The following is a 25,231-nucleotide window of genomic DNA, read 5'->3' on the forward strand; positions in this document are numbered from 1 at the left end:
TCCTTCGTCTGTCAGAGAATTTGTTGACAATAGGTTAACATTGAGATGCTGAACATACAATACATTTTGGAGAAAAACATCTCCATGACTTGTTGATATGCTAGCATCCCCTATAGCAGTCACTTCCAGAACTGAGCTTCTGGCAGTGAATATGCGCTTTTGGCAGGTTCTCGGACTAATGAGCATGCTATAGTTGTTTACCATATGATAGCTGGCACCCAAATCTAGGATCCAATGATGGTTCCCTTTTGAATCTGGGTGGCTCTGCCAACTTGGTGTGAAAGAGCACCAGGCTTCCTATTTGGGCCTGGCGAAAGGGGAATTTTCTGGTATGGTCACTGATGCATCACATTGACTGAACCTGTGTCCAGGCCTCTTGCAGATCCAACATCTGAGCCTTTGAGGTCTAGTGGTGACTTTGGCACTGGTGCTGTCAGCATCCTTTTCATCTTTCTCCTCCTTTCTGGGTGTCTCGTCCTGGTCATCGCTGCTGATGACTCTGGTGCTTGCTTGACGGGGGTCAACTCTCGGAGTGGGGTTGTTCTCAATTGCCAACTGCCGAATGGATAGGGCAGTGGTGAGGGCATTAAAACTAAGCTGGCTGACAGTGGCAATGGTCTCCTTGTACATTGGATGTCAGATAGTGCACTTTTGTAGATTAGAGAACAGAGTGTCATCAGCAAATGGCTTTCCCAGTAAGCTGCTCTCTGTTTGGATGGTCCTTATTTCCTGGATAAGCTTTTGTACGTCTGAGTTGTGCATCCTTAGTTCACCTAGCTGAGCGATTAATGCAATATGATGAGATATGGCAGTGGCCTCATTGGTGAGTCCATTTTCGATCTTCTTCCATACATGATGGAACATATGGTGCTCCCTGATGATGTCAAGAATCAAGTAATTGATATTGTATTCTCCGGTGGTGTCAATGGTACTGCATAATGCATTTGTCAAAGCATCATCGAATGTGCAGTTCCATTTGGGATGTTTCTTGTCATATGCTCCATCGAGATGCTTCATGGCATGAGGAACACATTGTAGAAAGGACTTGATATGGGCATTCCAACTATAATAGTTGTGCAATGTGAGTTTTGGGATGGGCTCAAGTAGTTTTGCTGGAGTACGAAAATTGTATGGCTTTCTATTGTTGTTGTGATCTGAGTCAGAGTCAGTTTCTTCCTCGGTGTCGTCATCAATCACCTCGGTGTCTGACTCGTTGGTGGCCTCGTTGTCAACAGCTCACAGTTGCATTACCTTTCCTTTTCTTCCTCCTTTGGCCTTGCTTGTGACAGCTTGAGCTTCGGCCTCTTGTACCATGTTGTCGATGGTCCTGGTTGGCTTAGTTGGTAGAGCTTCAGACTCTTAATCAATTGAAGATTGCAGATAAAACGTGACTGATCAGAGCCACTAGCAAGCTCTTGTATGCAGTTGTATTACTTCTTGAATGCTTGTGTTATATTCATGTGATGCTATGTACATGGTCATATATATACTTAGCAATCTCCTTCAGCCTGTGCAAATGTGTGATGTGTCACTCCTCATGTTACTCCTGTGTTGTTGCCTCTTGTGCATTATTGTAACAACTCCTATGCATCCCACATGTGTCGCCACCTGTATGCACCTTTACTTAATTATTAGATCGCTTAAATTCTGTGGACCCCATATGATTCCGCAGACCCCGTGAATCCCGTTGGGATGCTGACGCATCTTCAACTCAAACGCTCGTTCTTGGACCCTTTCTTCCTCCTTCCTCCTTCCTCCTTCCCATCAGCAGACATCATCTTGGCGCACCACCACGAGCACCACCAACATCAACTGCTTCATAGACGCATCGTCGTATCCATCACCTGCATCCATTCACCGCGCCATCAATAGTCACCACCAAAATGCCAATCACGATCCCCATCATTCACTTCAACGACATCTATCGCGTGCGCCAGAAAGACAAGAAAACCGGTGGTACAATAGGAGCAGACCAATTCGCAGCTAAAATCCAATCCATTCGTCAATCGTGGGGCGAACTCTCCAACCTTTCCAACCTTCCCCCACCACCCTCTTCCTCCTCAAACCTCGGCACCTCTCGAGACTGGAGCGCGCATAGCAACTCTCGCGAGCGAAAAGGACTAGTCCTCTTCTCGGGCGACCTCTATTCCCCTTCTGTTGAAAGCAGTGTTACACGAGGCACGCACTTGGTCCCAGTCATCAATGCTATGAATCTGGATTGTGCCTGCTTGGGCAATCATGATTGGGATTTCGGTTATCCGCATTTACAGACTCTGATGGCGCAAAATAATTTCCCGTGGCTGTTTAGTAATGTCGTGGATACAAACCCAAGGAAAGAGGGCGGTGGCGACTGGGATGAGCATTTACAGCAAGATGATCGACAAGTTGATGGGACCTTGAGATCTTGGACTACGACAGTGCAGGATGTAAAAGTAGGATGTATTGGGATTGTGGAGAAGGAGTGGATTGCTACCGTACCTTCCTTTCCACAAGAATTCATGTATCGAAATATGCTTAAAACCGCTCTGAAACTTAGTCAGGTCCTACGAGATCCAAAGGGACAAGCGTGCGAATTGGTGATCGCCATCACACATAGTCGTTTGCCGAACGATATCGATTTTGCCAACGCTATTGGGGCTGTTGCTGGTGCGGACCCGACTAAGCATGGGGTGGATCTGGTGCTGGGTGGTCACGATCATATATACTACGTTGGCAATGGTGCGGCTAGCTATACCGGTGATGAGTTTCCCAGAGGGGAGCCAGGGACGGAAAAGGATACTAATGCGATGGTCGTCAAATCCGGAACCGATTTCAGGGATCTTTCTGAGCTCAAGCTCGAACTTTCCGAACCCAACAACAACGCCATTAGAACAAGGACGATCAAGAGTCTTAGTGTTAAACGGTACCGTGCTTCACCTGACGATCCTACTTCACCGGAACTCAAGTCTATGTTGGACGATCTCCTAGCCAAAATCTCCAAATCTACATCCCAAAGCGTTGCGTACACGCTTACACCTTGGGATGTACGAAGCGAGAAAGTTCGTACGGATGAATCTGCGTTTGGAAACTTTGTCGCTGATGTCCTTATGAACTCCTACGAAGAGGTTCTACGAGAAAGAGACAATAGAGGAGAGCTTAGCGAAAGACGCCCTGCGGATGCTAGAGAGGTGGACTGTTGTATCATCTGCGGCGGGAGTTTAAGAGGAGATCAGATGTATGGACCGGGCAAGATTGCTCTTAGTGATGTGTTGGAGATTTTGCCGTTTGAAGATGCGGTGGTGTGTAAAGAGTTGAAGGGTCAAGATATTTGGGATGCTTTGGAGAACGGGTTGAGTATGTATCCGAAGCAGGAGGGCAGGTTTCCACAAGTGGCCGGGTTATTGGTAAAGTGGGATTCGAGGAAGGAGCCGGGCAAAAGGCTGATTAGTGTTGAGTTGTTGGATAATCCGCTTGATTCCACTCCTTCTCAGAATCAGCAGCGGACAGAGAAGGAGGGGGAGGAGATGGATGTAGATGTACCCAACACGGCTGGGGAGGGTGAGGTTGGGAAACTTCGCAGGTTCTCTGTAACCAAAGTACCTGGTGGAGGCTACGATGTGGAAGTGCACCGACCTGCATTGGTCAGCCGGGGGCCGCTGGAGATGGAGAAAACCTACAGGGTGGTTACTAGGGAGTACCTAGCGGAAGGATATGATGGGTTCGAGGCGTTGAAAAGGGGTGAGTTTGTAGTGGATCATGAGAATGGGCAGTTAATGTCGGCCATTGTGAGGAAGTTTTTGTTAGGTGCGAGCTATTTATGGCGTATGAAGCAGATTAGGCCGTTGCAGGCCGAAGGGCAAGATGGCGATGCTTCCACTGCTGCTGCGAGTGTGGAGATGAAGCAGGAAGAGGAAGGGTCAGAAAAGGGAGCAGAAGTAAACACACTTAGCAAACGTACCAGGATCGCCATCACTCGCGCTCGCTCACTCAACCTTCTCAAGCGGGCAATGAAGCATAATGCGGTCGATACACCCGTCACCGAACTCCCATCTACCCCAGTCAAGCGGGCTTCACCTGGTCGGTCTGACTCGCTAGGATTGACTAGCGAGGAAAACATGTGGCGAATGGTAGTTGATCAATCGCCCGGCGGGTTTAGAGATGCTTTGCATGTGGGGGGATCGGAGCATCACTCCAAATTCGATTCGGTTAGCAAGCGGTTCAATGAGCCTCTTACCTCCGGTTCCGGCGCGGGGTTGGCTACGTCTTCGCATGCCGCAACGAGATCGTTTGATGCAGACGCGAGTCGAGGAGATGTGGATATGGGTGTTCCTGCTGCCAAACGCGCCCGTACGCGACGAGGCGGGGATGAGAGAGAGCAGCAGCTGAAGATCGATAATGCTCTTTTCGATCCTTCCCTTGTATCGGGCCTTTCGACTCAGATCAAAGATCTGCTGACTTTAGTGACGAAAGCTGCTGATCCGGATGGCAGACTTTACGTTCAGCCCAGTGGGAATGGTGAGCCAAACGCCAGTGCTACAGCTGCGGAGGAAGAAGAGGAGGTAGGGGGTGGAGGCGCAAACATCGCACTGGGCAGTATGGCGGTTGATGAGGGGGATGACGATGCTACACTTGCCTTCCTTACTGCTGGTGGAAGCGGGTCTGGTGCGAACGGTGGAGCTATGCGCAAAGGTACACCTACTCAATTGTCACAAGACATTGTCAAGAAGGCGAGTGAGCTTCGCGCTACATTTAAGAAGCTCGAAGAAGCAGCCAAGTCTTTGCCCGGTGGAATGGATCTCGGTCTGAAGGAGCAAGAGAGGTTGCTGACTGCATTGGAGGGATTTATTGCTCGACAGGATGAGGCGTTGGATAAACTTGCCGCTTCTCCTTCGGGACAGAATGGGCACAAGAAGAGACGGGAAAGGGAAGGAGGGGAATTCGGTGGAAAAGCAGGTGAAATCGCAAGCTCATCTTTCAAGCACGGTGCAGTGGCTTCAAGTAGCTTCCATTTGAATCAGGAGGAGATGGAACAGTTGAGGAAGGACATTAAGGCTTCCACTACCACCACCGCTAGTGAAGATGCAGGAGTTGACGGGGAGAGAGAGAAGAATGGGGCTAGTGTTGGGAATGGGAACCAGGATGGAAGTGGGAAGGAGGAGGAGGGCGGAGATGGTGATGATACGTCTAATCTCGCTTTTGTCTCTCCTCTTGTCGATGGGAGGTTGGTTGATGTTGCTCGTCAACAAGCACAGATCCCCGCTCTCACAGCCATTTCGTAGAACTCACAAATCATTTCTAATCACACGCACAATCACACTCTGCTTTGCTCTGCGTTGAGTTGCATTCTGTATGCGAACGTAAAGAGTGACGCTTCTTCCATAGAATGATAAACTACAAGTAAAGGGAAGGAGAGAAAATGATGCTTCCTTCCCTTTCCAACATTGCCAGAGTCTTTTCAAACTTCTCTGCCAAACCTTCATTGCCGATCGCCTTGGCCGCCTGAACCAATTGCCTGATCAACTCCTGCAACCTTCTCATACACCTAATGATACTACCTTCAAATACGTCCGTAAGCTTGCAGATCTCTGCGAACTTGGCTCCATTACACCACTGCATAACCAAATCCATCAGCTCTACTTTGAAGCTGGAGACGTACTCTTCTTCGACCAGTGGGAGTTTGGATTCGATCGAGACCTTTGCAATTCGACGAGCTGTTTCTTGCATGATGCGGAGCGGGGCTGCTAGTTGTTCGTTTAGTCGGGTTTGGGTCGTGGATTTCTCGCCGAAGACAAAGCAAGAGAGTAGAGCGGCGCATTGTGGCGGGGTAAGATCGTTGAATACGCCGTTGAAGATCATCTCTGTGAGCAAGAGTTCGTCTCCAGTGGAGATTTCGCACGCTACACGGCCCTTCTTTTCGACTACATCGTCAGAGGTGGTGAAGCCTAGTCGACGAAGGACTCGCTTGCGACATTTGAGTTCGTCGAGTTGAAGAACAGAGTGAGCGGCGGCGATCTTCTTGGCGATTCCGGCGACAATTTCTTCCGCTTCTTGCTTTTGGGCGTAGGCAGCGTAGAGTCGCGGTAGGTCTTTGTCTCTGCGAAGGGAAGAGGAGGAGAGTTTGTCGTCGAGGATTTTGATCTTCTCGACAAGGTGGGCAAAGGATTCGTCTTTGATCTTCATGTCTTTGATGGGGTCAAGGAGGGGTACGCCTTTGGGGAAGCGACGCTTGACTTCGACGAGGTTCTTGCGGACCGTCTCGCGCGGTTCGGTAGGGCGAAGATCTTTGGCCAGGAAGATACGGATACCGGACAGAGACTGGATCGTCGATAAGAGAACGGGTACAACGACCATCTCGCCCTTCTTACCTTGAGGGCAGGGAAGGAAGTTGCCAGCGGGAGCGCCATTGTCGGTCTTGCCCCCCTTTTTGTCCTTGTCCGAAGAAGAAGAGCCTGGACCGGATGCACAGTGTAGGAGGACATCAACGACGTACTGGTTTTGTGGAGGTGCGTTAGGATCAATCGCTGGTCCGCGCTTGCCTGGTGTGTTCGGCAAGCGCTTCTCATACGAAACGACAGCACCCCAACCAAAGTCGAGATCCTCATGGCAGACCTTGACCAACCTTCCTGGCTGCAAGAACGGCAACACGTAAGATGGATGAGTGATGACAGTCTGCACATCCTTGCGCAGTGTCTCGAGCTGGTGTTTGACATCGTAGTACTCTGCTACTTCTTCCTCTCGCTCCACCTTGATCAAGTCGCGCTGCTCCTCAGCTGCCTTCTGCTCAGCTTCGAGCGCAGGTACTGATGCAGCGTTCTGGAACTGGAAGAAACAGCGCTCCAACATGTACTCTGGCGAAATACCTTCGACGCGCATGAGGTTGAGGATCATATTGTAGCCCAAATGGAAGGCGGAGTTGAGACGATCAGCTTCACCTTTGACCATGGTCTTGGCTGCACTAGGTTCAAGCTTCTCGTCGAACATCATGATGACGATTCCTCGGTCATCGAGACCACGTCGACCGGCACGACCTGACATCTGAATGAACTCGCCCGAAGTGAGATTACGGAACTCCTTTCCGTCCCACTTGTTGACTGCGGTGAAGACTACGGTCTTGGCAGGCATGTTGAGACCGATGGAGAAAGTCTCTGTGGCAAAAAGGACCTTGATGAGACCTTCTTGAAAGAGGATTTCGATGACTTCCTTGAGAATGGGAAGAAGACCACCGTGATGGATTCCGATACCTCGTCGCAGGAGAGGGAGAATGTGCTCGATCTGAGGCAAGCCACGGTCTTCTTCGGAGAGGGCGTTGATGGCGTTGGTGAAGACGGTGGAGACCATCTCCTTTTCGTCGTCGGTGTTGAACTCGAGCTTGCTCATCTGGAGTGCGAGTGCCTCACATTCACGCTTGGAGAAAGCGAAAACGATGACAGGGTTGTAGTTCTTAACCATGATCATTTTGACGATCTTGTAGATGTCCGAGGGACCCTTCTTGCCTCCGTTACCACCCTTCTTGACTTGACCGCAACGCTTGCCGCCTCCGGCGTTGGGATCAGCAACGTCCTCGCCTTTCGAGTCAGCGAGAGCACCCATGGCCTTTTGGAAGTTGTCTTCACGGAAAGTGCCACGCTCGTCAACAACGAGGTGAATACCTTCTCCACCTTGAGGAAAGAGGTAGTGCTGAAGAGGAGTGGGACGGAAGTCGGTGTAGACGACGTGGCATGGCTGAGCGTGAGTGTGTGCGATCCATTCTGCGAATTGCATGGCGTTGGGGATGGTGGCTGAAAGGAAGACGTAGCGGACCTTTCGTGGCAACAAGATGATGGTCTCTTCCCAAACGACACCACGCTCCTTATCTCGCATGTAGTGGATCTCGTCGAAAACGACCCAGGCGACTTCACGCATGATCTCGGAACCACGGTATAGCATAGAACGCAGAATCTCGGTAGTCATTACGAGGCACGAGGCGGAAGGATTGATGGTGACATCTCCGGTCATAAGGCCGACGTCGCCAAACTCTGCGGTGAGTTCACGGAACTTTTGATTGGAAAGCGCCTTGATGGGTGAGGTGTAGACGACGCGCTGACCTCGCTTGAGACATTGTGCGATGGCGTATTCTGCAACGACGGTCTTACCGGCGGAAGTGTGTGCTGATACGAGGACTGATTCGTTGCGTTCGATACAAGAGACCGAGTTGCGCTGGAAGGGGTCGAGTGTGAACTTGTACTCTTTGGCGGGTGGGTCGTTGGGTACATGCTGAGAGAGGGGGATGTATGGATAGTCGGGAGGAAGTGCGACCTGATGACGCACAGAGTGGGTGACGTGCATCTTCTTCTCAGCAGCGTTCTTGTCGGCATTGGAGGCAGCGTCAGTGGATGAGCTGACAGCAGCAAAAGATTGGTCATCAGGCGACTCGGGAGGAGCGAGACCGCCTTGGAGTGGGATAGCTTGGGTGGCCTCGTCTGTAAACTCGTCAGTGACCACTGTTGGTACCGGAGCTGGCTTCGCGGCAGCATCAAGCTTCTGACGCTTCGATGGGCCAGGTGCTGGTGAGGAGCTGTCCACGGAAGCATCGTCTGCATTGGCATCAGCATTGCTGGAAGCAGCAGCATGGCCGTTCTTGGAGCTGGATGCTGAGGCTTTGTTGTCCTTTGACGAGCTCGCCGTCGCTTCCGCTTTTGAAGATGAGGAAGAAGAAGCGCCTGCTTTGCTTCGCTTCTTTTGCTTCTTTGAAGGCGAGGAGCCGGATGATGTGGCAGGACTAAGCGTGGCCTCTGTTGGTGCGAGGAAGTCGAAAAGGCCGTCTGGATCCATGGTGGGCGCTGAAATTAAGTTGAGATGGTGGTGGTGGTGGCTTTGAGAAAGGGATGGCAGTGGCGGCAGATGCGATATATCAGGAAGACCCTTTTCTGTCGGCGGCTGAGTTTTTAGCTATCCTTGAAGGGTCCGAGTTGCTGATGAGAAGAATGCAATTTTTGACTGATCTGCCATACCAAATTATTCTCGCAAGAAGCTCAACTGCAAAGCATCCAATTTTCAACCTTTTATTTTTTTTTATTTTTATTTTTCCGAAAATTTCAAGGCGCTTCCGCACTCGACACAGTGTGCAAAAAAAAAAAAACCTGTCATGCTTACGTAATTGGCAGTGTAAGGATGTTAGACCTTGTCTTTTGTTGACGAATTCTGATCGTGATCGACTCGGCGCGAGTGTGTGTGTCTCTTTTGGCCACGCAACTTTGGAATGGCTGAGCGCTACACACGGACCCGCCAAACTGACACTTGGCTCCACTTGACGACTTGAGCACACATCAACCCCCATCGACACCCTTCTTCCTCCTGTCATCACCACCCTCATCTTCAGCCTCAACCTCATACACACGTACAAGATGAGCTCCACATCGCAAGCACAGTCGCATCCTGAGCCGAGCTATGCTCTTGTGCCTCCCAGCTATGCTGCCCATACATCCACCTCGTCCAATTCCTCCACTTCACACCCGGTCTACACTGGTATTCATGATACCATGCGTCATGGTCTCAAGAATGTCTTGCACCAAGTATCAACACACTCGCATCACCCTGTCCAAAACAGACTCGAGAACTGGGAAGCTACTCGAGACAACCTCAAGCTTACCATGCAGCGCAACATTCATGGCCTTGGTGCGCCGGCACACACTTTGATGGAGCGAAAGATTGTCAGTTACGTAGGTATCACACGCAAAGAAAGACTGGGTCAGCAGCATGCTATGAGCTGGTATAGATATTTTGATGAATCATTGGATTGCTGATCCGATGATCGTTTGCTTTGGCTTTGATTGATGTCTCTATAGAACCCTGCTTTCGACCCAACTAGAAGCTCTAACTCGATCTCCAAGCTTCACCTCGACATTTTGAATGGTGATGATGAACGAATCGAGCCACGCGACTTCTTGCCTTGTAAGTCTTGCCCTCTCACACACCGGACTATCGTCCGCGGCTTTTCTCGGAGGAAGCCCTGTTTGCTGACACTATCGTTCACTTCTTCATGTTCACATCGCGCCCTCCTTTCTACAGCCGAGATCTCAGCCAACGTTCCCAGCATGCACACCGTCATGGAGCGTCGTCTTGGCTTGTAACGCTCTCACTGCTGGCAAATCAACTGACGTTAGCCTTCCTTGTACATTAGACCTTCTCAAACACTTTTCTACAGACATTTTACCGGGTCGTCGTTGAGTGTGGATGTTGATGCATCATCTTGAGTTGTTCGATCGCTCCACTCTTTTATTTTGTGACTATGCCCAATGGCATACCCAATCTGAACCCTGCTCGCTTTCTATCCGTCCCCTAGCCGCCCAAGCCAGCTTGTCTTGCCTCATTCTTGAGCGCGAGTCAGACTCAGCGCTCTCCCCATCTTGAGGTCTGCACTTCCACTTCAACATTACAGGAGCAGCCATTCAACACTCCAACTCGATCGTGCACCACTCCATTCAAGTCGGCGGATAAAGAAACTTGTCCTGCAGAATTCCTGATCTCTTCTCAACTTGCCCATAAGATTGCACTATAAGTGCACCACACGCGCTTAAGACTCGATACTGGTAGCAAGGTAACGTGGTATCATTGCGAATGCCCATGAGAAGTGTGTAATGATATAGTGTACAAGTGTGAATGTGTTGAGATTACTTGGGGTTAAGCATGCTCGTCAAGCCACTGGGAGGCTGCTGATATCGCTTGGCCCAGTTCCAGCGCTCCTGTCGGTATCGCAACGTCGATTCCTCAATGTTGCGAGCGTGTGTACTGCCCATCTTGGCCATAGCCTCAAGGAGCTCCAAGAATGCATCTCCGGTATCCCACAATCCGCTTTCAATATGCTCATTGTTGAACTCGGGAAGCAGATCGAACGAGGCTGGATTCTTCCATCCAGGGTTCTCGTTCTCGCCGTATGCATCGAGCCAAGAAGCTCCAGCAACGTGTGCTTCCGCAGCCATGGCGTAGGCGTGCTGTGCAAACAGACGCAAGTGTCGAGGCCAACGCACTGCTCGCAGTGAAGCGTCCATCGTCTTGCCCACTTCGTTGCCTCTCTTTTCGCCTTGGCCGCTCTTCCACTCGTTGTTGGCATTGCCCTCGATGGGTTTCAGTGCGGCATCGCGGGCTCTGTGCAGCTCAAGCAATCGCTTGGCAACAGCGCCCGTCTCCCACAAAACTGCCATTGACGCCTTCATTGGGTGACGAGAGAATTGAGGGCGCGATAGCAACTTCCTGCCATGGAAGTCACGTCCAATGGCACTGTCATCCTCGCTCTCTGATTCCGGTGCCCAGTTGTTTCCGGCAATCATTTCAAAGTTGGAGCGCTGCTCGCTCTCGCCCGTAGGCATCAGCGTTGAGGCGATGCGCAGCGACTTGTCCGTCTTGGCCGTGGTGCGTTCCGGGAACAGGAAGAAGAAAGCCTGGATGGAAGTGAAGAGGCGGTACATGAGCAAAGCGACTATGCGCGAATGGACAAATGCTGCCACCCGCAATGGCATTTCGGGACCCTTGTAGGTGACCGAGCCGATGCGCTCGACGAGCCAATCGAGTGTTGTCTCCATCTCAGTAATGGCATGCTGTAGATCTGGTTCAGGTGAGTGACCTGTGCAAATGTCGGCGAGCGGCGTGTGCAACAGACGCGTCAATCTACCATAGGTGCGGAAGATGAGGTCTCGAGTCTGTGTCAGGTAGCCGTTGGATGCAGGATGAACCTTGGGCGTCCAGTTGGATCCGTGATGGATGTAGTCATCTGCACTGGCGGGCTCGAGCTCCATCGTGTAGACGTCAAACTTGGGTACCTGCAGTTCTGCTGTCTGCACCCAGTATGCCGCTGTCACAATGAGAAATACCTGCCTGCGGAGTGCTTCGAGCTCGATGGGATCCTTGATCATCGTTCTTGTATCAGCTGCACGTGGGAGCGGTGCTTGCGGGTCATCGGTGCTTGAGCCGCCAGAGATCTCGAGAGCCCTCTGCAACACCTCTGGACCATCCCAGGGCGTGTTGCAGCTTTCCGAATCGGGTTTGGCGTCAAGCTGGTGGAGTCGCCAACAGTAGGCGAGACGGAAGAGCCACATCTTGCGCTGGACAAGACCCTTGCTGCTGAGACCATCTTCTCCTGCACCCATCTCCAAGAGCATGCCGGTCATGATGAGACGTGGATCAACATCACCGCTGCGGATCTTTTGTAGCATTAGGTCGTTGGCAAGACCCCAGCTGCGTCGAGCGAACGAGAGCATCTGCTTGCGATCATCACCTTCGAGCCTGCCGTAGTTGTTGGCACATCGCATGACCACGTCTCCTGCCTGAAGATCAAGGTCCTCGATGTTCATACTGTCGGGCAGAAGCAAAGCACGATGCGCCAGGAAAGCAAGCAGCGCCAGTAGAACATGCGCTGGTGGGTCGCGACCGCCGGCGCCTGGCGCAGAACCAAACAGATAGCGGGAGGGGATCATTTTTTCAAACGAGTCGAGTGCCTCGAATTGCGAGATGGCCAAGGCAACAAAAGGTCGATCCCTCTCGGTGTAGTATGGCTTGAGGCGGTTGATCAGCATGGACTGATCGTGGTAGCGCATGTCGCAGTTGTCGCCGCCTGCAGTAGACAGCTTGGTAGCAGCGTTGAAGTAGTTGACGCTTCCATCTGATTGAGGAGAGGCAGCTACAAGACCGCCAGAGCCTTGCGACTGTGCTGGCGATGCGCCGTTCCGATTGACTTCGGTTGGGGAGGTCCCCGCCGAGTTTTGCGATCGCAGCATGCTCGAGACACTGTTGGAGCGTGGATGACTGGCACTATCGGCCAGGGCGTCCCAGGCGCTGAGCGTCGCTTTGCTGACGCGGTCGTCGATGCCAAAGTACACGAAAGTGCGTTTCAGTGGTCGCTCCTCGGTGCCCATCGGTCTTGAAGAAGGTCCTGGAACGATGGGTGGCGAAAAGGTCGAGATCGAGGTATTGGATTCCGAAAGGCGTCCGCTGAAGGTATGCGAGCTGTACTCGGACGAAGAAAAGTTGCTGCTTTCATTGGAATCTCTCTGGTAGAGCTCGGGTCGACCATTGGAGCCTAGATGAGAATACTGCATGTTTGGGTTGTTATTTGGTGGCACGTTGCTTCCTGAGGGATAGTGTTCGTAATGAGGGGCGGCGTTCTCAGCTGCAGCAGAGGGTGACGAGTCTGGCCAAGGTGCGCTATGCGCAGGCGAAGCATTGCTGCTGGAGTCGGGGGACATGGCATCAGGCGCTAAGAATGTGAATGCGCCTTTGATGTCAGGGCGGGGCCGGTGAGCGTTGCTGGGATGTACATTGTCAAGAACGCGCTTCTGTGCCTCGATGTATGCTGAACCTGCGCTGGCATGGCTGCGTGGTGCGCCGATGCTGCCTGTTGTTTGGACACCAAAGGCAGCAGCAAAGGCAGCCTTCTTGCCCTTCGGTCCACGAGGCTTGCGATTCCAGTCAAAGACGCAGAGTTCTTGTGCCTTTGCCTGCACCAAGGCTTTATCGATGGCGCCCGTTTCCAGAGTGGTGGCATTGATAGGCAACATGGCCGTCTTGATGGTCGAGACGCATCCTGCGCAAGGATTCTGGCCGTCGCATTTGGACTTGCGCTTTCTGCAAGGCTCGCAAGCAGCCCAGATCTGTTGATTCGGATTGATTGATAGCATCAGAGCGATGGAGGAAAGCATGTCAGTGGTTGTCCTTCACGGAACTGTCTCAGGAGCGTCTTGAGCTGCATCTTGGTCGCTGCAAGTTGGCATGCTACATACCCTTTTGCGCTTGTTGCGCGAGGCATCCATGCCTGGATCGGCGACACTTGTTTCGACCTTGCTACTCATTGCTTCTGGCATATCACGGCCTACTCGAGGAGGATGTGAGTTTAAAATATGCTCGGCGTGATCCTCGCACCTTTGCAGATTGCCGTTTTTAATCTTGGAGCTGAACCGGTTGTGCTTAGATGATGGAGCGCTTCTCGTTCTGACCTGCGTGTGACGCTTTGGCAGCAGATTGACTAGGATAGGATGGTTGTTCGATGGCGCAGTCGGTGGGGTAGCCTTGGACAAAGAGACGAAGATGGGCAGCGTAGACGGATTGGGATGCGTAGAAGCGGTGCTATCGAGGTTGTCTCTGGAGCATATGTGGCGCGAATGGATGATGGGGAAGTCGAGACTGTCGATTGCCAGTAGTGAGGCTGCGAAGAGGCGTGTATGATGAAACAGTTGTATGAGGTGATGAAAAAGTGATGACCTTACGGCGATGCGAAGCAAGGATGAGGTGGAAGTGAGTCAGGTTGGTGTTGGTCGCTGGAATGGACGAGGTGAGCGAGAAAGTTGCTCGGATGGTGGCGACGTCGGCGTAACCAAGATGCAGTCAGCAGTCGGCAACAGAACCGATGCGAATTTGTGACTTCTGGAAAGATCAGAGAAAGGGAGGAAGCAGGCAAACGTTGCAACAACCGGCGGCAGAACAGACCAAGAGGAAGAGGAGCAGCAGCTAATAGGAGCAGCAGCAATAGGATCAACAGTGGATGCAAGGCAAGAGGCGGTAAAAGCTCAGAATGGGCCAGACTCGTAGAGCGAAATTCCGCCCGAGTCGAGCTGAGTCCAAGGGCGGAAAGAATGCGATCTTACAGTGACAAGAAAGGGAAAAGCAAAAGAGGGCAAAAGAGGCAGAAGAGGCAGAAAAGGCAGAAGAGGCAGAAGAGCCGAAGAACAATCAGAGGCGGGAGCCGTTGTGGCAGCGGAGGAGGCAAGAGCGCACGCAGCAAGTGAGAAAGGAAGAGAAGAGAGAGGCAGAGAGCAAGAGCGGAAAGAGGCAAGGTCCAGAGCGGAAAGAGAGCAATGACACAATAACCGTGCACCAGATCTTACTGCCAACGTGGGTGCAAAGACACGAGGCAAAACGGAACCCACCCACACAAGCAAGCGAGCAAAGCCCATACAAATGCGCACGCACATTCACCCGTTCGGAGAGGCTCCGAAGCAACACATCTGCGCTATTGTCTTCTTGTTCTACTGTCCTGTGCGCCTCTGTGGGAGAGACGATTCTAGAGATCAGAAGCCAAGGGATGGACGGGACAACAAACCAAAAGAAGAGAGAGACAAAGGTCTTTCCCAGCTTTTCGGAATAGCCGACGATAGATAGATAGACAGACAGATACAGACAGACAGATACAGAAAGACAGATAGACAGACAGGAATCGAAATAGACTGGCTTCCAGACACAGAAAAGAGGAAAGAAAGCGGCGGCGGCTGTAACGCTCCTAAACGGTTCAGAAAAAAGCATGGGGAAAGTCACAAAGAACCTCAATGTGCCGGGGCAGATTATTGTTGGCACGTGCGAAGAGGAAGGCGAGACAAAACTCACGATTGCGCGATCAAGATGTGTGTGATTGGGCAAGTACACTCTGACACTCAGATGCGGGCGTGCATCTGTTGTTTGAGTACAGATCAAAGACAAAGAAGGGCTCTTTTTTTGTTTTTGTTTTTGTTTTTGTTTTTTTTGGAGTTGCGTGTGTTTGCGCAGGGTACAGTTTTTCAGGGTCGTTCTCAGGGTCTTGTTGCTGTTCTCGACTTTCGCTTGTCCCTGCCTAGACTCAATCGCACGAAACATAACCGAAATTGTATATACTAAGTGGATTGCAGGCAAAGACCCATGAGGTCCTTGAAGCTCGACAAGCAGGCTCCAGACGTGGCTCCAACTGCATGAGATGCTGGAAGGCGTCACCATCCTCCTAGAAACGCTACTGCTGCCGTGACTGATGCTAAAACTTTATTCGCTTTAACAACTAACCAAGAAATAAAGAGTCTCAACCATGGTTCCGCTACAGCATTAAACAGTCGAGCTCACACTCTTCTCTGCTCCCACCTCGCTAAAGCAGAGCTACATGAGCACCCCATTGATACAATCAAGCCCAAAAGGGTGGTGGCCGTGCGAAAGTTTGCGAAAAAGCATACTCGACTCAACTCCGCTCTGCAGACTGATTCCTTTCTTAAAAACGCTCATGCAGGTGCGGGACGTAGCAGCAAGGGAAGCATATGTCCACCCTTGGCAATGTGGTGGATGAAAGCCCGCAGCGATATCTGTCCGACACTGTTTCATGGCAGAGTGGTAAGCCATTGTTACCTGTTGTTCTCTTAGCCATCTCGCATGGCGGCGGGAACCTGCTTGTAGCAAGATCTGAGGTGAAACACTTTACATAAGCACCGTTGTGCCCAACCCATTGTCACGAAGCCGGGACGAGGTCTCGGTAGACCTTGCAGAGATCAATTCCACGCACACGCTTGACATGTGATAAGGAGATCTTGCTCGCTATCAGGTTCAGAGTAAGCTGTGGGCCCTGAGCAGCTTCAAGCCCATTTTTGCCCAATCCAGGCTCCTCAGAATCTTCGACATGGGCAAATCGTCAACTTGAGTCGAAGCTCCGAATCCTGGCCCCCGACGCCATCCGAATGCCAGCTCTGGCCAACAGAAAATCTTTCCTCTTCCAGCGAATCGAACATGGGGTCTCACACATATGAGATCGCCCAGCTCTCCGACAGGAGAGACGACATTGAGTCACGCTGCCTTGAGGCATGAACAATGTGTACTGATTCCATTGAATCGTCGCACAAAAGTTCGGCAACAACTTTGATTTCGAGCGGACATACAATCGCACACAAAGCCTACGCTAGAAGATTCTGTCTAGCCGGGACGAGGCCACACAGTGCCATCGCCTCGATCATACTCTGGCCCTGGGTATTCGTAGTGCGGCTTCTCCTCATCCGAGTCCTGTGCATGAGCATGATGAACAGTAGAGAAGAGAAAGGGGTTTGGGTCAGTACGCCTACAAACGGAAAGGTCGAGAACGAGACGAGATGCTGAATTGAGCGGCACAGGACGCTAGCAATCAAAGCAACCAAATCCGAGAGGCAAGTCATGCAAGTGAGGAGTTCGGAGGACGACAAAAGAGCTTCAACGCCATCGGAAAATCCTGTCAAATGATCCTCTTTCGAGCGTGCTTTACACCCTTCCGCAAGCTCCAAGCAGTAGTAGCTTTCGCAGGCATCCGACTTTGACGGTATGGCACTGCAGTCTCACATGACTTGCCTCGCCCCAAGCTGAGGCAGTAGTTGACTTACAGGTTCAATGATCTGCCCATCGCCTTCGTACTCTTCATCGATCGGTCTTGACAAGTCTTCGGTCGACCTTGCCGCCTTTGTTGCTATTCTGTTTCCTGGCGTCGCTGACTTTGAACCGACTTTCATGTCCTTCATGAGACGCGCGAGTTGCTCCTTCTTGCTTCTCTCACGCTTGGCGTCGCGCTCCTTGGCCAGACGTTCGAGCTCTGGTCGGTAGTCATTGAGGTATTCTTGACGTGCTTCCTGCACGGCTGCTAGAAAGTCTTCCATCCCTTCACCCGTGACTGAGGACACACCAATGGCCCTCAAGTTTTTGTAGAACTCGTCTAGCACGAGACTCATGCTATTCATGAGGCTGTTCATGTATCCTTGGCTGCCTTCTGCGTCGTAGTCACGTGCCCCTGGGTTGAGGCCCTCTTGTGTCACTGTCGAGGATGGGTCGGTCGCATTTCCTGCTGCCAAAGCTTCTTGGAACTTCTCAAAGTCCTGCATCCATTCCAAAGCGAACTGATGCGACTGCGCATCGGTCTTATTGAAGACCAAGATGAATGGCAGCTTGGTCTTGTAGAGAATGCTGCAGGCGTAGAGCATGTTGCTCATAAAGGTCGCTGGTGCTGTCGTCCTCGGAGTGTCAATGATGTATGCTACCACTGTGGGCATCGAGCTTGCTAGTGCATCCGTCACAATGGAGCCTGATGCGGACCAGGTGAAGATCTCGATCTGTCCTGGCGTATCCAACACAATGTGGTCGACTTCCTTGGCACGCTTTTCGAGGATGTTCAACACCTGGTCAAACTTGGTCGTGAACAGGTTCAACGCTGTCAGAATACCACCGTTCGGGCCTAGATTGTACTGCTCCATGACACGAGCATAGTCGACGGTATCGCGGATGTCGACATTAGGTTCGTAACCGAGAGTACCAACAGCGGGATCGAGGTTGACCATGTAAGGTGCCGTGGTCTGAGAGACGAACGACGAGGATGTGACCGCAGAGCTTGAACCAGCCTGCTGTTGCTGTTGTTGTTGTTGCCGTTCATCTTGCTGTTTTTTTGACTTTTCGTGGAGGTGGTCGTGCAAGCTTGCTGTGAAGGTAGACTTGCCGGAGCCCGCCATGCCGATGACGATGATCGAGCTTGCACGAGGAATCTCGGGAAGCAGGCCAAGATGAGTCGATGCGCTCATTGGTGCAGCAGCCGTAGCTGCTGACGTAGATGCAGTCGCCATCTTGTCGGTGCGTGCAGAGGTGCGAGATGGTGCTGTTCGATTCGGAAGCGGAAGAAGTAGTTCGAGTGACAATGCCCAGCGTCAACTTCCTTGTTCGAGATACCGGAAGACGGACATCAAAAGAGCGTTCGAAGAAACCAAGAATTTCCCCGTAGGAAAGTGGAGAAATTTTGGTCAAAGCTGTTTGGAATCCTGGATCTCACAGTAGTTGCAAAAATCCGGGGCACGTCGATCCCTTTCATGCTCAGTCGAAGAAAGTGCAACGGAGAGCGTGCGGATTCTGGGATACACACACACAAGGCATTGCTTCAACTTTATCATCTTTGCCAACTCCATCCGTCCCATGGTGTGCACCATTTCATCTCAGCATCCGCCACGCACATCGTTCCTTCACTTTCTACAGCCACTCCCACAGCCTCGTCCCGCGCAGTCAGCTCATTGCACGCAATCACTCGTGTGACCTTTCCTCTCATCACACGACCACCACATCAGCTAGTACAAGTAGCGGAGGCAAAATACCCTCAATTCTAGACAGTCTTCTACTCCTCAGCTCGCTTCCACAAGCGCTCCACGTCAAGCGGTCTTACAACGCTCACGCAACACACTATCACTGTAAAGTAGATACCGCAGCCGACACTCACTGTGACAACCGCCACGACGCACCCTCAACTCCTGTAGAGCCCGGCTTGCGTAGCTACGTCACATCATGGCATCGCGTACTGGGCGTGGGGCTCCACGGCGATCGCCAAGGATCAGTGGAAGATCAGAGACGCCTGAAACTCGCCTCGCCGAGAGAGCATCAACTCCAGGCCGCAGAGCGCTCTCACCCGACCTAATAGAGCAGATGACACCTCCCGCAGCCTCCTTCCGCTCTCGACGACCTCTCAATAGTCTCCAGAAAGCTCTAGCAGCTGCTTCGACAAGCGTCAGCATCAAACAAGAGGGCGAAAACTCCACTAGCTTCTACGTTCGCGAACCCTCCCAACAATCCCGCTTGACTAGCCCTCCACAGTACCAGCCCACGATTCTTCGCGGCGATCAGCGAGGGTTCAATGACACCTCGCACAGCGCCTCGCTCTCGATCTTTTCCAGCGAGAGTGACCTCACCGACAGCTATCAGCAAGAGGAACGAGAGGTCGCACAGCTCCAGAACAACGAGCAGCAACAGCAAGCACACCAGCAAGCGCAGCAGCAGAGAACGACTGCTCAGGGGCCAGGTGCTGGCACACGCAGAGTCTCTGGTCAGCGCAGACCTCGCACATCCCTCGACGACCGTCCGTATAGACCAAGTGATGATGAAGATGATGATGACATTGGCTCGCCGACCAGGAGAAGAAGGAGAGCAAGAAACTCAAACTCGAACTCGCTCGGCGCTTATGAGCTCGGCAGGGTTGATAACGCAACTTGGATGGCTGGCCAGTCTAAGCGACGTGGGAAGAAGAGAGCCAACGGCGCACAGCGGGCGAGTGAGGAGGGCGATGGAGGCGATAATACGCTAGATCACGGCAAAGAAGATGCAGGAGCTGTAAGCGGCAAAGAGACCCGTTTTGACAGCGCTTCTGACTCGGACGCTGTCGGTGATGATGATGACGATGGAATCCAGCAGTCCATCAGCGACAAGTCTTCGTCACAAGCACAAAAGCCTAAGGGACCGTCACACATCGCTCGGCTTCTAAGAGGGGTCGTGTCGCTCGCCGCTTCTGTCATCGCCTGGCTGTTCACATTTGTTGCGAAGCTGCCTGGACGGTTGTGGTCGTCGGCCGGGCGAAACGCCTCCGCTTCACTGCTTCAAGGTGCGCTTACTGCACTCGGTGGGCTGATGTTTGTCTCTGCCATGCTTTACGTCTTCCCGGGCCTCCGTGGAAGCGATGGCTTCACAGGTCTTGGAGGACTGTCAGGACGTCTACCCTCATACCCATACTCATCATCCGATGACGTGCCTGGCAATCCATCCAATGCACTTGCCGCCTCACTAGATCGAGAGAACCAGCGGCTGCGAGCCGAGCTCAACCGTCTCACCTCTCGCCTCGACACTCTATCGTCATCCATCGATTCCCAGATCTCATCCTCCATCTCTTCGGCTGCAGCCAAGATCCAAGCCGACGCAGACTCCCGTCAATCCAGCGAAATCTCGCGCCTCACCGCCTCCACCAAACGCACCGTCTCTCGTCTCGCACAAGAAGAGCTCAAGTCCATTCAGGATACCGTCTCAGCATCCGTCGAAAGCATGCTCCGGGATGTCGACAAACGAGTGAGCTCTCAGCTGAAACAACGTGCCGATGATACGGATAGCAAATTCTTCGATCGGCTCGAGAAGGAAGTAGCCCGCATCACACGATATGCCAACGATGAAGTGAATGCGAGGTTGGGTCAAGCGTTCGATCAGACCTTTTTGTCTGAACTGATTGATGATAAGTTGGAAAAGTATGCGAGGGATAGGACGGGTAAGGTTGATTGGGCGGCTGTGACGAGTGGTGCTTGGGTGGCGGAGGAGGGGACTGTGCATAGAGGGTATAGATTTAATAGTATCTGGAATGTGGGCAAGTTTTTAGCGCAAGGAAGGAAAGTTCCGATTGGTGATCCAGTGAAGGCGATTACTCCTGGTGCTGGGTTGGGTGAAGAATGTTGGATGACAGGATGGAATTCCTTGTTGCAGGTGAATCTAGCGGAGCCCAAAGTGGTGGAGGAGTTGATGGTTGAACATCCTTTGCCGGGGATGACTAGGACTGCACCCAGACGAATTATGGCTTGGGGTCTAGTGGACGAGTCTGATCGACAATACTACCAGCAATACCGTCGTTCAAAAGCAAAGTCTCAAGAGGAGTACCTCAAGTCTCTTCTCCCAGAACCATTCTATAACGCTGTTCCGCAGGAGTACAAAGAACAAGCACCTCTGCTGTTGGCCGCCTTCGAGTTCAAAGCAAACGGTTCGACATTGCAAACTTTCAATCTGACGGAAGAAGCACAGACGTATCCATACGGGGTAGGGGCGGTTAGGTGGCAATTTGTCGATGGTTGGGCAAATAATCCCCCCATCTGTGTGCACAGGGTTAGGGTTCATGGTGGTGAATGGCCTGTTTTTGCTGATAGACAGCTTGATTCGATGTGATGGAAGTAGAAAGCATGCACTTTCTTTGTTATCTAGATCACAGCTACTCGGGTTCTCAGTGTGGTCAAGTCACATACGATACCCTAGTGCAATTGCAATAGGGCATGCTTTTCACCCTTCCTGCGGCCGTGACCTGATACTGTGTGAAATGCTGGGAATATGGTTGCTCGCGTCTCATCGCTCTCGAGCTCATTCGATCACACCAGACCTGTAATGCTGAATGGGAACTCAAAAGATAGAATTTGATCTGCGTACTATATATGGTGTGATGATGATGATGATGATGATGAGTGTAGGAACGCTCGATGCGAATTGTTTCAAAGTAGCTTCCTTAATTTAAAGAACCTCGTCGGCGTAAGGAAGAAGGTGAACGTCACCAACGGCAACAGTGGTTGGCTTGCTCTTCAGCAACTTTTCAGCGGCACTGGAGAGGGAGCTGGCCTTAACATCCTCAAATGCTGCGAAAGCCTCTTCAAGCGTGGCAGCCTTACCACCATCGAGGAGTTGAGCGGAAAGGAGCTCGTGAGAAGCGGTTCGGTTCTCGAGAAGGGAAGCACGTTCAAATTTAGCCTTTGCAATAGCGGCCTTGATGGTCTCCTCCTTAAGACCGCCAGCGACGTTCTTGAGCGCCTGAGCGACCTTGGAAGCGGCTTGCTGGACGGAGGTGGAAGGTGCGGAGACGTGGGCGCCAAAAATACCGGAATCGGAGAAGGTAAGGTTGAAAGCGTTGGCCTGAGCACCCTGAACACTGTCAGCGATTTGGGAGAAGGGAGAAACACCGTTGCTCCACTTGACCGAGGATTCACCCCCAAGAAGCGAACGAAGAACAGCAAGGTTAGCGGCAGCAGCAGCATCCTTGTGTCCAGCACCCTCGAAAGCGATGAAGAAGTGGCCGTGAGCGGCACGGGTGTTCTCAGCACCGTGTGGGGGAGCGAAAGCTACACGCTGTTCACCACCAAAGTACTTGGAAGCGGTGCTAGAAATGGACGCACTGGCGGCAAGGTCGCCAAAGTGAGCGGAGACGAGCTGATTGAGCTTGTTGGACTCGATACCGGAACCGAGGACGGCGATGTTGTTCTTGGCGAACGCGGCTTTGGCGAAGTCAACGGTCTGACGGTGAGTGACGGGCAAAAGGGGCGAGGCGAAGAGGGAAGAACCAAGACCACGTTGACGGTAAGCAGTCTGAAGAAGGTGGTCGTAACCGAGAACGGCGGGGTTGGATTGAGCCTGAGCGTGCTCCGACTGAACCTGGGGCAAGACCTCCTCGTTGAACTCGTGTACAGCAAACTTGGATCTGGTCAAAACATCACCGAGAACCTCGAGGAAGAACTCCTCATCACCGCGCAAGAACTCGGCAGTGAGCAAAAGGCACTCCTTGGTGAGAGCGGTGGAGAGAACACCACCGTAGAATTCGGCTTCACGAACAAGACGGAGGGCGGAACGCTTCTGGTTGGACTTGAAAAGGTAGTTCTTCAGAACGTGGGCGACACCGGGAGCATTCTCGTAACGAGGACCGGCTTTGACGGCAAGGGTGATGGAAGAGGTCAATGCACCATCGTCGGCAGCAGCAATGTTGATGCCGGAAGCGTTGGCGGTGGTGAAAGCACGCTGATGCTGGCGGTTGGCAGCGGTTCGGAGGGCGGTGCGAACAGGGGCGACAACGGCGGAACGAGCGAACGACATCTTCAACGAGAGAAGCCGGACAGGGTTGGCGGGCGGGATAGGATGGATGAAGGGGGTGCAGTGGTGATAGCGAGTAAGAAGAACGGGATCGCGACGAGAGACCTAACCCAACTCAACTCGACCTCGCTGTCCGAGAATTGCAAGATTGACTGGCAGAGGGCGAGGCGTGCTTGCTCGCACGCTTCTCGACCGAGAGACTGGCGGGCAAGGAGACACCGTTTCCAACAAGGCACACAAGCCGGATTTCAAAGCAGCAGAAGCGGAAGAAGCCAAAAGAGGCAGCAGACAGGCGATATCGATCCTGCTGAATTTGATTCCCGGTTTAATTTTCAAATAATCACAGTAGGGGGTTTCAGTTATCTCTGAGTTTTAAAAACACAATACTTTGAAAATATGTTTGGGCCCAATTTTTGACGCCCCAAGAAACTGCACAGGCCTGTGACACGTGCATCTTGGAGTTTCACTTGACTCGCCTGGTAAAAACAATCTCTGATTCCCTACACCAGGTCAAGATCAAAGTGATCATATCAGACGTTGTTGAACACTATACTGAACAATGCCAAAACCTTTGATTGAAAAGCTAAAGCAAATAGCTTACATCACACCTGTTCTGATCGCTGTCTTCTGCAAGCCTCATGCTGTCGGTTTTGTCTCTCCTGCCATTCGGCAAAGGCCAATGTTGTCATTCCCATCCTTTGAGATTCTGCTGTTGTGTCCTCAAAAGGGCAGCCATGAGAAGCAAAGAGTGCAGTGAGCATCTCCTCCCTAAGATCCAGTGCTTTCTCCTGCCTGAACTTCTGGACTTGGTTCTGAGACATGCCCTCCATGGCAGCAGCCTGTTCCTGTTCATATTGCTGCTGGTTTTCCCTTTGTTGTATCCTTGCATCTTCGGTAGCCTGCTGATATGCTTCCATCCCTGACGTGGTCTCCAGCACCTCAGCTTCAGATAGAGTTTCTGATGCCTTAAGGTATTCTGCCACCTCATCTGGTCGATCATAATGGCTTGCAAATGTATGTGCAATGATACAAGCCTGGACTGTATGTGCAGCTTTCTCATGGTCCTCTTCTTGATACAGGTTGCCTTGAAATCCCATAAGACATTGGAAGCAGTTCTTGAGGTAGGCAATGCCATGTTCAGCCTTGACATGAATGTGGGAGAGTGAATAGTTGAAGTAGTGGAGATCTCTGCTCTTTGCAGCTGCAGTGTTGCTGTACAGTCCAACTGTGTAGCTGGAGTAGCCATAACCAGCATCAACCCAGACAAACTCGCCTTCATCAAGATGCAAACAAGGCTTCGCAACAATACCACTGCCTGAAGCCCAGACTTGCACATCATGTGATGACCCAGGATGTCCAACCACTGACTCGACAATGTGCAAGGAATGAGGGAGGAAGACAAGGGCAATGTTGAATGTATAATCACCCTTGTATGAGTAATGCTTGCAAGCATTGAGTGCTGGCTTCCAAGCAAGATTGATGTGTGTACCATCTACCACCAACCATCCTCTAGACCATTCCTTGACTCCACTCTTATCAGCAACCCATGCTTTTGCCTTAGCACGCTCGTCTTCAGTTGCAAAGGTTACTACCTCACTGTTCAGCTTGTATAGGCCTGCAATAGTCCTATCTGTCCACACATGAACTGAGCCCCAACTGCAACCACAGGCAAATGCAACATCATGAACTCCACCACCATTTCCTGACCATCCAAGCTGATATAGACCAACTGCCACTTGCTGCTGAACACGCCGAAAGCTTGATATTGATCTGAAGGCATTGGTTGTGCTGAGTCTGTAAGTGAGAGCTTGGAATGCATCTGGGGTCATGCGAACAGCCCCTCGAAAGAGCTTGCGGTTGATGACAGCATATCGATCAAGCATGTTGATGAGGGGATCCTTTCGTTGCGGCAGTTGAAGGCGTTCAACTGTGTATCGAGACTGACTGATGATGTCATAAGTCCTGATGAGCGCGAATGAGATAGCATGATCGAACATGTCATCATCAGAATCTTCAAGGTCATCATTAGGGTGCCAAGTGGCATCGACATCCATCAGATCAAGTTGCATCTTGGATTCCACCATCAATGAGTGCATGATGGTGGTCTCAATGTTGTCCAGGAGGTGCTGTTTGTCGG

General features: G+C 51.8%; 8 protein-coding genes across 8 annotated transcripts; 3 read left to right on the top strand and 5 right to left on the bottom strand.

The window, feature by feature from the left end:
* Positions 1-1,883: 1,883 nt before the first annotated feature.
* UHO2_02969 (related to 5`-nucleotidase precursor) lies at positions 1,884-5,258 on the top strand (the record flags this gene model as incomplete). The annotated part of the gene is made up of 1 exon (XM_041555757.1): positions 1,884-5,258. The coding sequence occupies one exon, from the start codon at positions 1,884-1,886 to the stop codon at positions 5,256-5,258; it is 3,375 nt and encodes a 1,124-aa protein (XP_041411691.1).
* A 112-nt stretch (positions 5,259-5,370) lies between these two features.
* Positions 5,371-8,790, bottom strand: UHO2_02970 (putative MTR4 - involved in nucleocytoplasmic transport of mRNA; the record flags this gene model as incomplete). Its single annotated transcript, XM_041555758.1, has 1 exon — positions 5,371-8,790. One exon carries the CDS (start codon positions 8,788-8,790, stop codon positions 5,371-5,373), a length of 3,420 nt encoding a protein of 1,139 aa, XP_041411692.1.
* A 572-nt stretch (positions 8,791-9,362) lies between these two features.
* UHO2_02971 (uncharacterized protein) lies at positions 9,363-10,088 on the top strand (the record flags this gene model as incomplete). Its single annotated transcript, XM_041555759.1, has 3 exons — positions 9,363-9,677; positions 9,804-9,909; positions 10,027-10,088. The coding sequence occupies 3 exons, from the start codon at positions 9,363-9,365 to the stop codon at positions 10,086-10,088; spliced, it is 483 nt and encodes a 160-aa protein (XP_041411693.1).
* A 540-nt stretch (positions 10,089-10,628) lies between these two features.
* UHO2_02972 (uncharacterized protein) lies at positions 10,629-13,811 on the bottom strand (the record flags this gene model as incomplete). Its single annotated transcript, XM_041555760.1, has 2 exons — positions 10,629-13,601; positions 13,731-13,811. 2 exons carry the CDS (start codon positions 13,809-13,811, stop codon positions 10,629-10,631), a joined length of 3,054 nt encoding a protein of 1,017 aa, XP_041411694.1.
* A 2,833-nt stretch (positions 13,812-16,644) lies between these two features.
* Positions 16,645-18,305, bottom strand: UHO2_02973 (uncharacterized protein; the record flags this gene model as incomplete). Its single annotated transcript, XM_041555761.1, has 2 exons — positions 16,645-16,731; positions 17,082-18,305. The coding sequence occupies 2 exons, from the start codon at positions 18,303-18,305 to the stop codon at positions 16,645-16,647; spliced, it is 1,311 nt and encodes a 436-aa protein (XP_041411695.1).
* Positions 18,306-19,011: 706 nt separating this feature from the next.
* UHO2_02974 (uncharacterized protein) lies at positions 19,012-21,414 on the top strand (the record flags this gene model as incomplete). The annotated part of the gene is made up of 1 exon (XM_041555762.1): positions 19,012-21,414. The coding sequence occupies one exon, from the start codon at positions 19,012-19,014 to the stop codon at positions 21,412-21,414; it is 2,403 nt and encodes an 800-aa protein (XP_041411696.1).
* A 336-nt stretch (positions 21,415-21,750) lies between these two features.
* Positions 21,751-23,097, bottom strand: UHO2_02975 (putative QCR2 - 40 kDa ubiquinol cytochrome-c reductase core protein 2; the record flags this gene model as incomplete). The annotated part of the gene is made up of 1 exon (XM_041555763.1): positions 21,751-23,097. The coding sequence occupies one exon, from the start codon at positions 23,095-23,097 to the stop codon at positions 21,751-21,753; it is 1,347 nt and encodes a 448-aa protein (XP_041411697.1).
* Positions 23,098-23,696: 599 nt separating this feature from the next.
* Positions 23,697-25,190, bottom strand: UHO2_02976 (uncharacterized protein; the record flags this gene model as incomplete). The annotated part of the gene is made up of 1 exon (XM_041555764.1): positions 23,697-25,190. One exon carries the CDS (start codon positions 25,188-25,190, stop codon positions 23,697-23,699), a length of 1,494 nt encoding a protein of 497 aa, XP_041411698.1.
* Between the last annotated feature and the right edge of the window lie 41 nt (positions 25,191-25,231).

Source organism: Ustilago hordei, assembly GCF_900519145.1.
Source record: "Ustilago hordei strain Uho2 genome assembly, contig: UHO2_contig_04, whole genome shotgun sequence".
NCBI classification, from domain to species: Eukaryota; Fungi; Basidiomycota; class Ustilaginomycetes; order Ustilaginales; family Ustilaginaceae; genus Ustilago; species Ustilago hordei.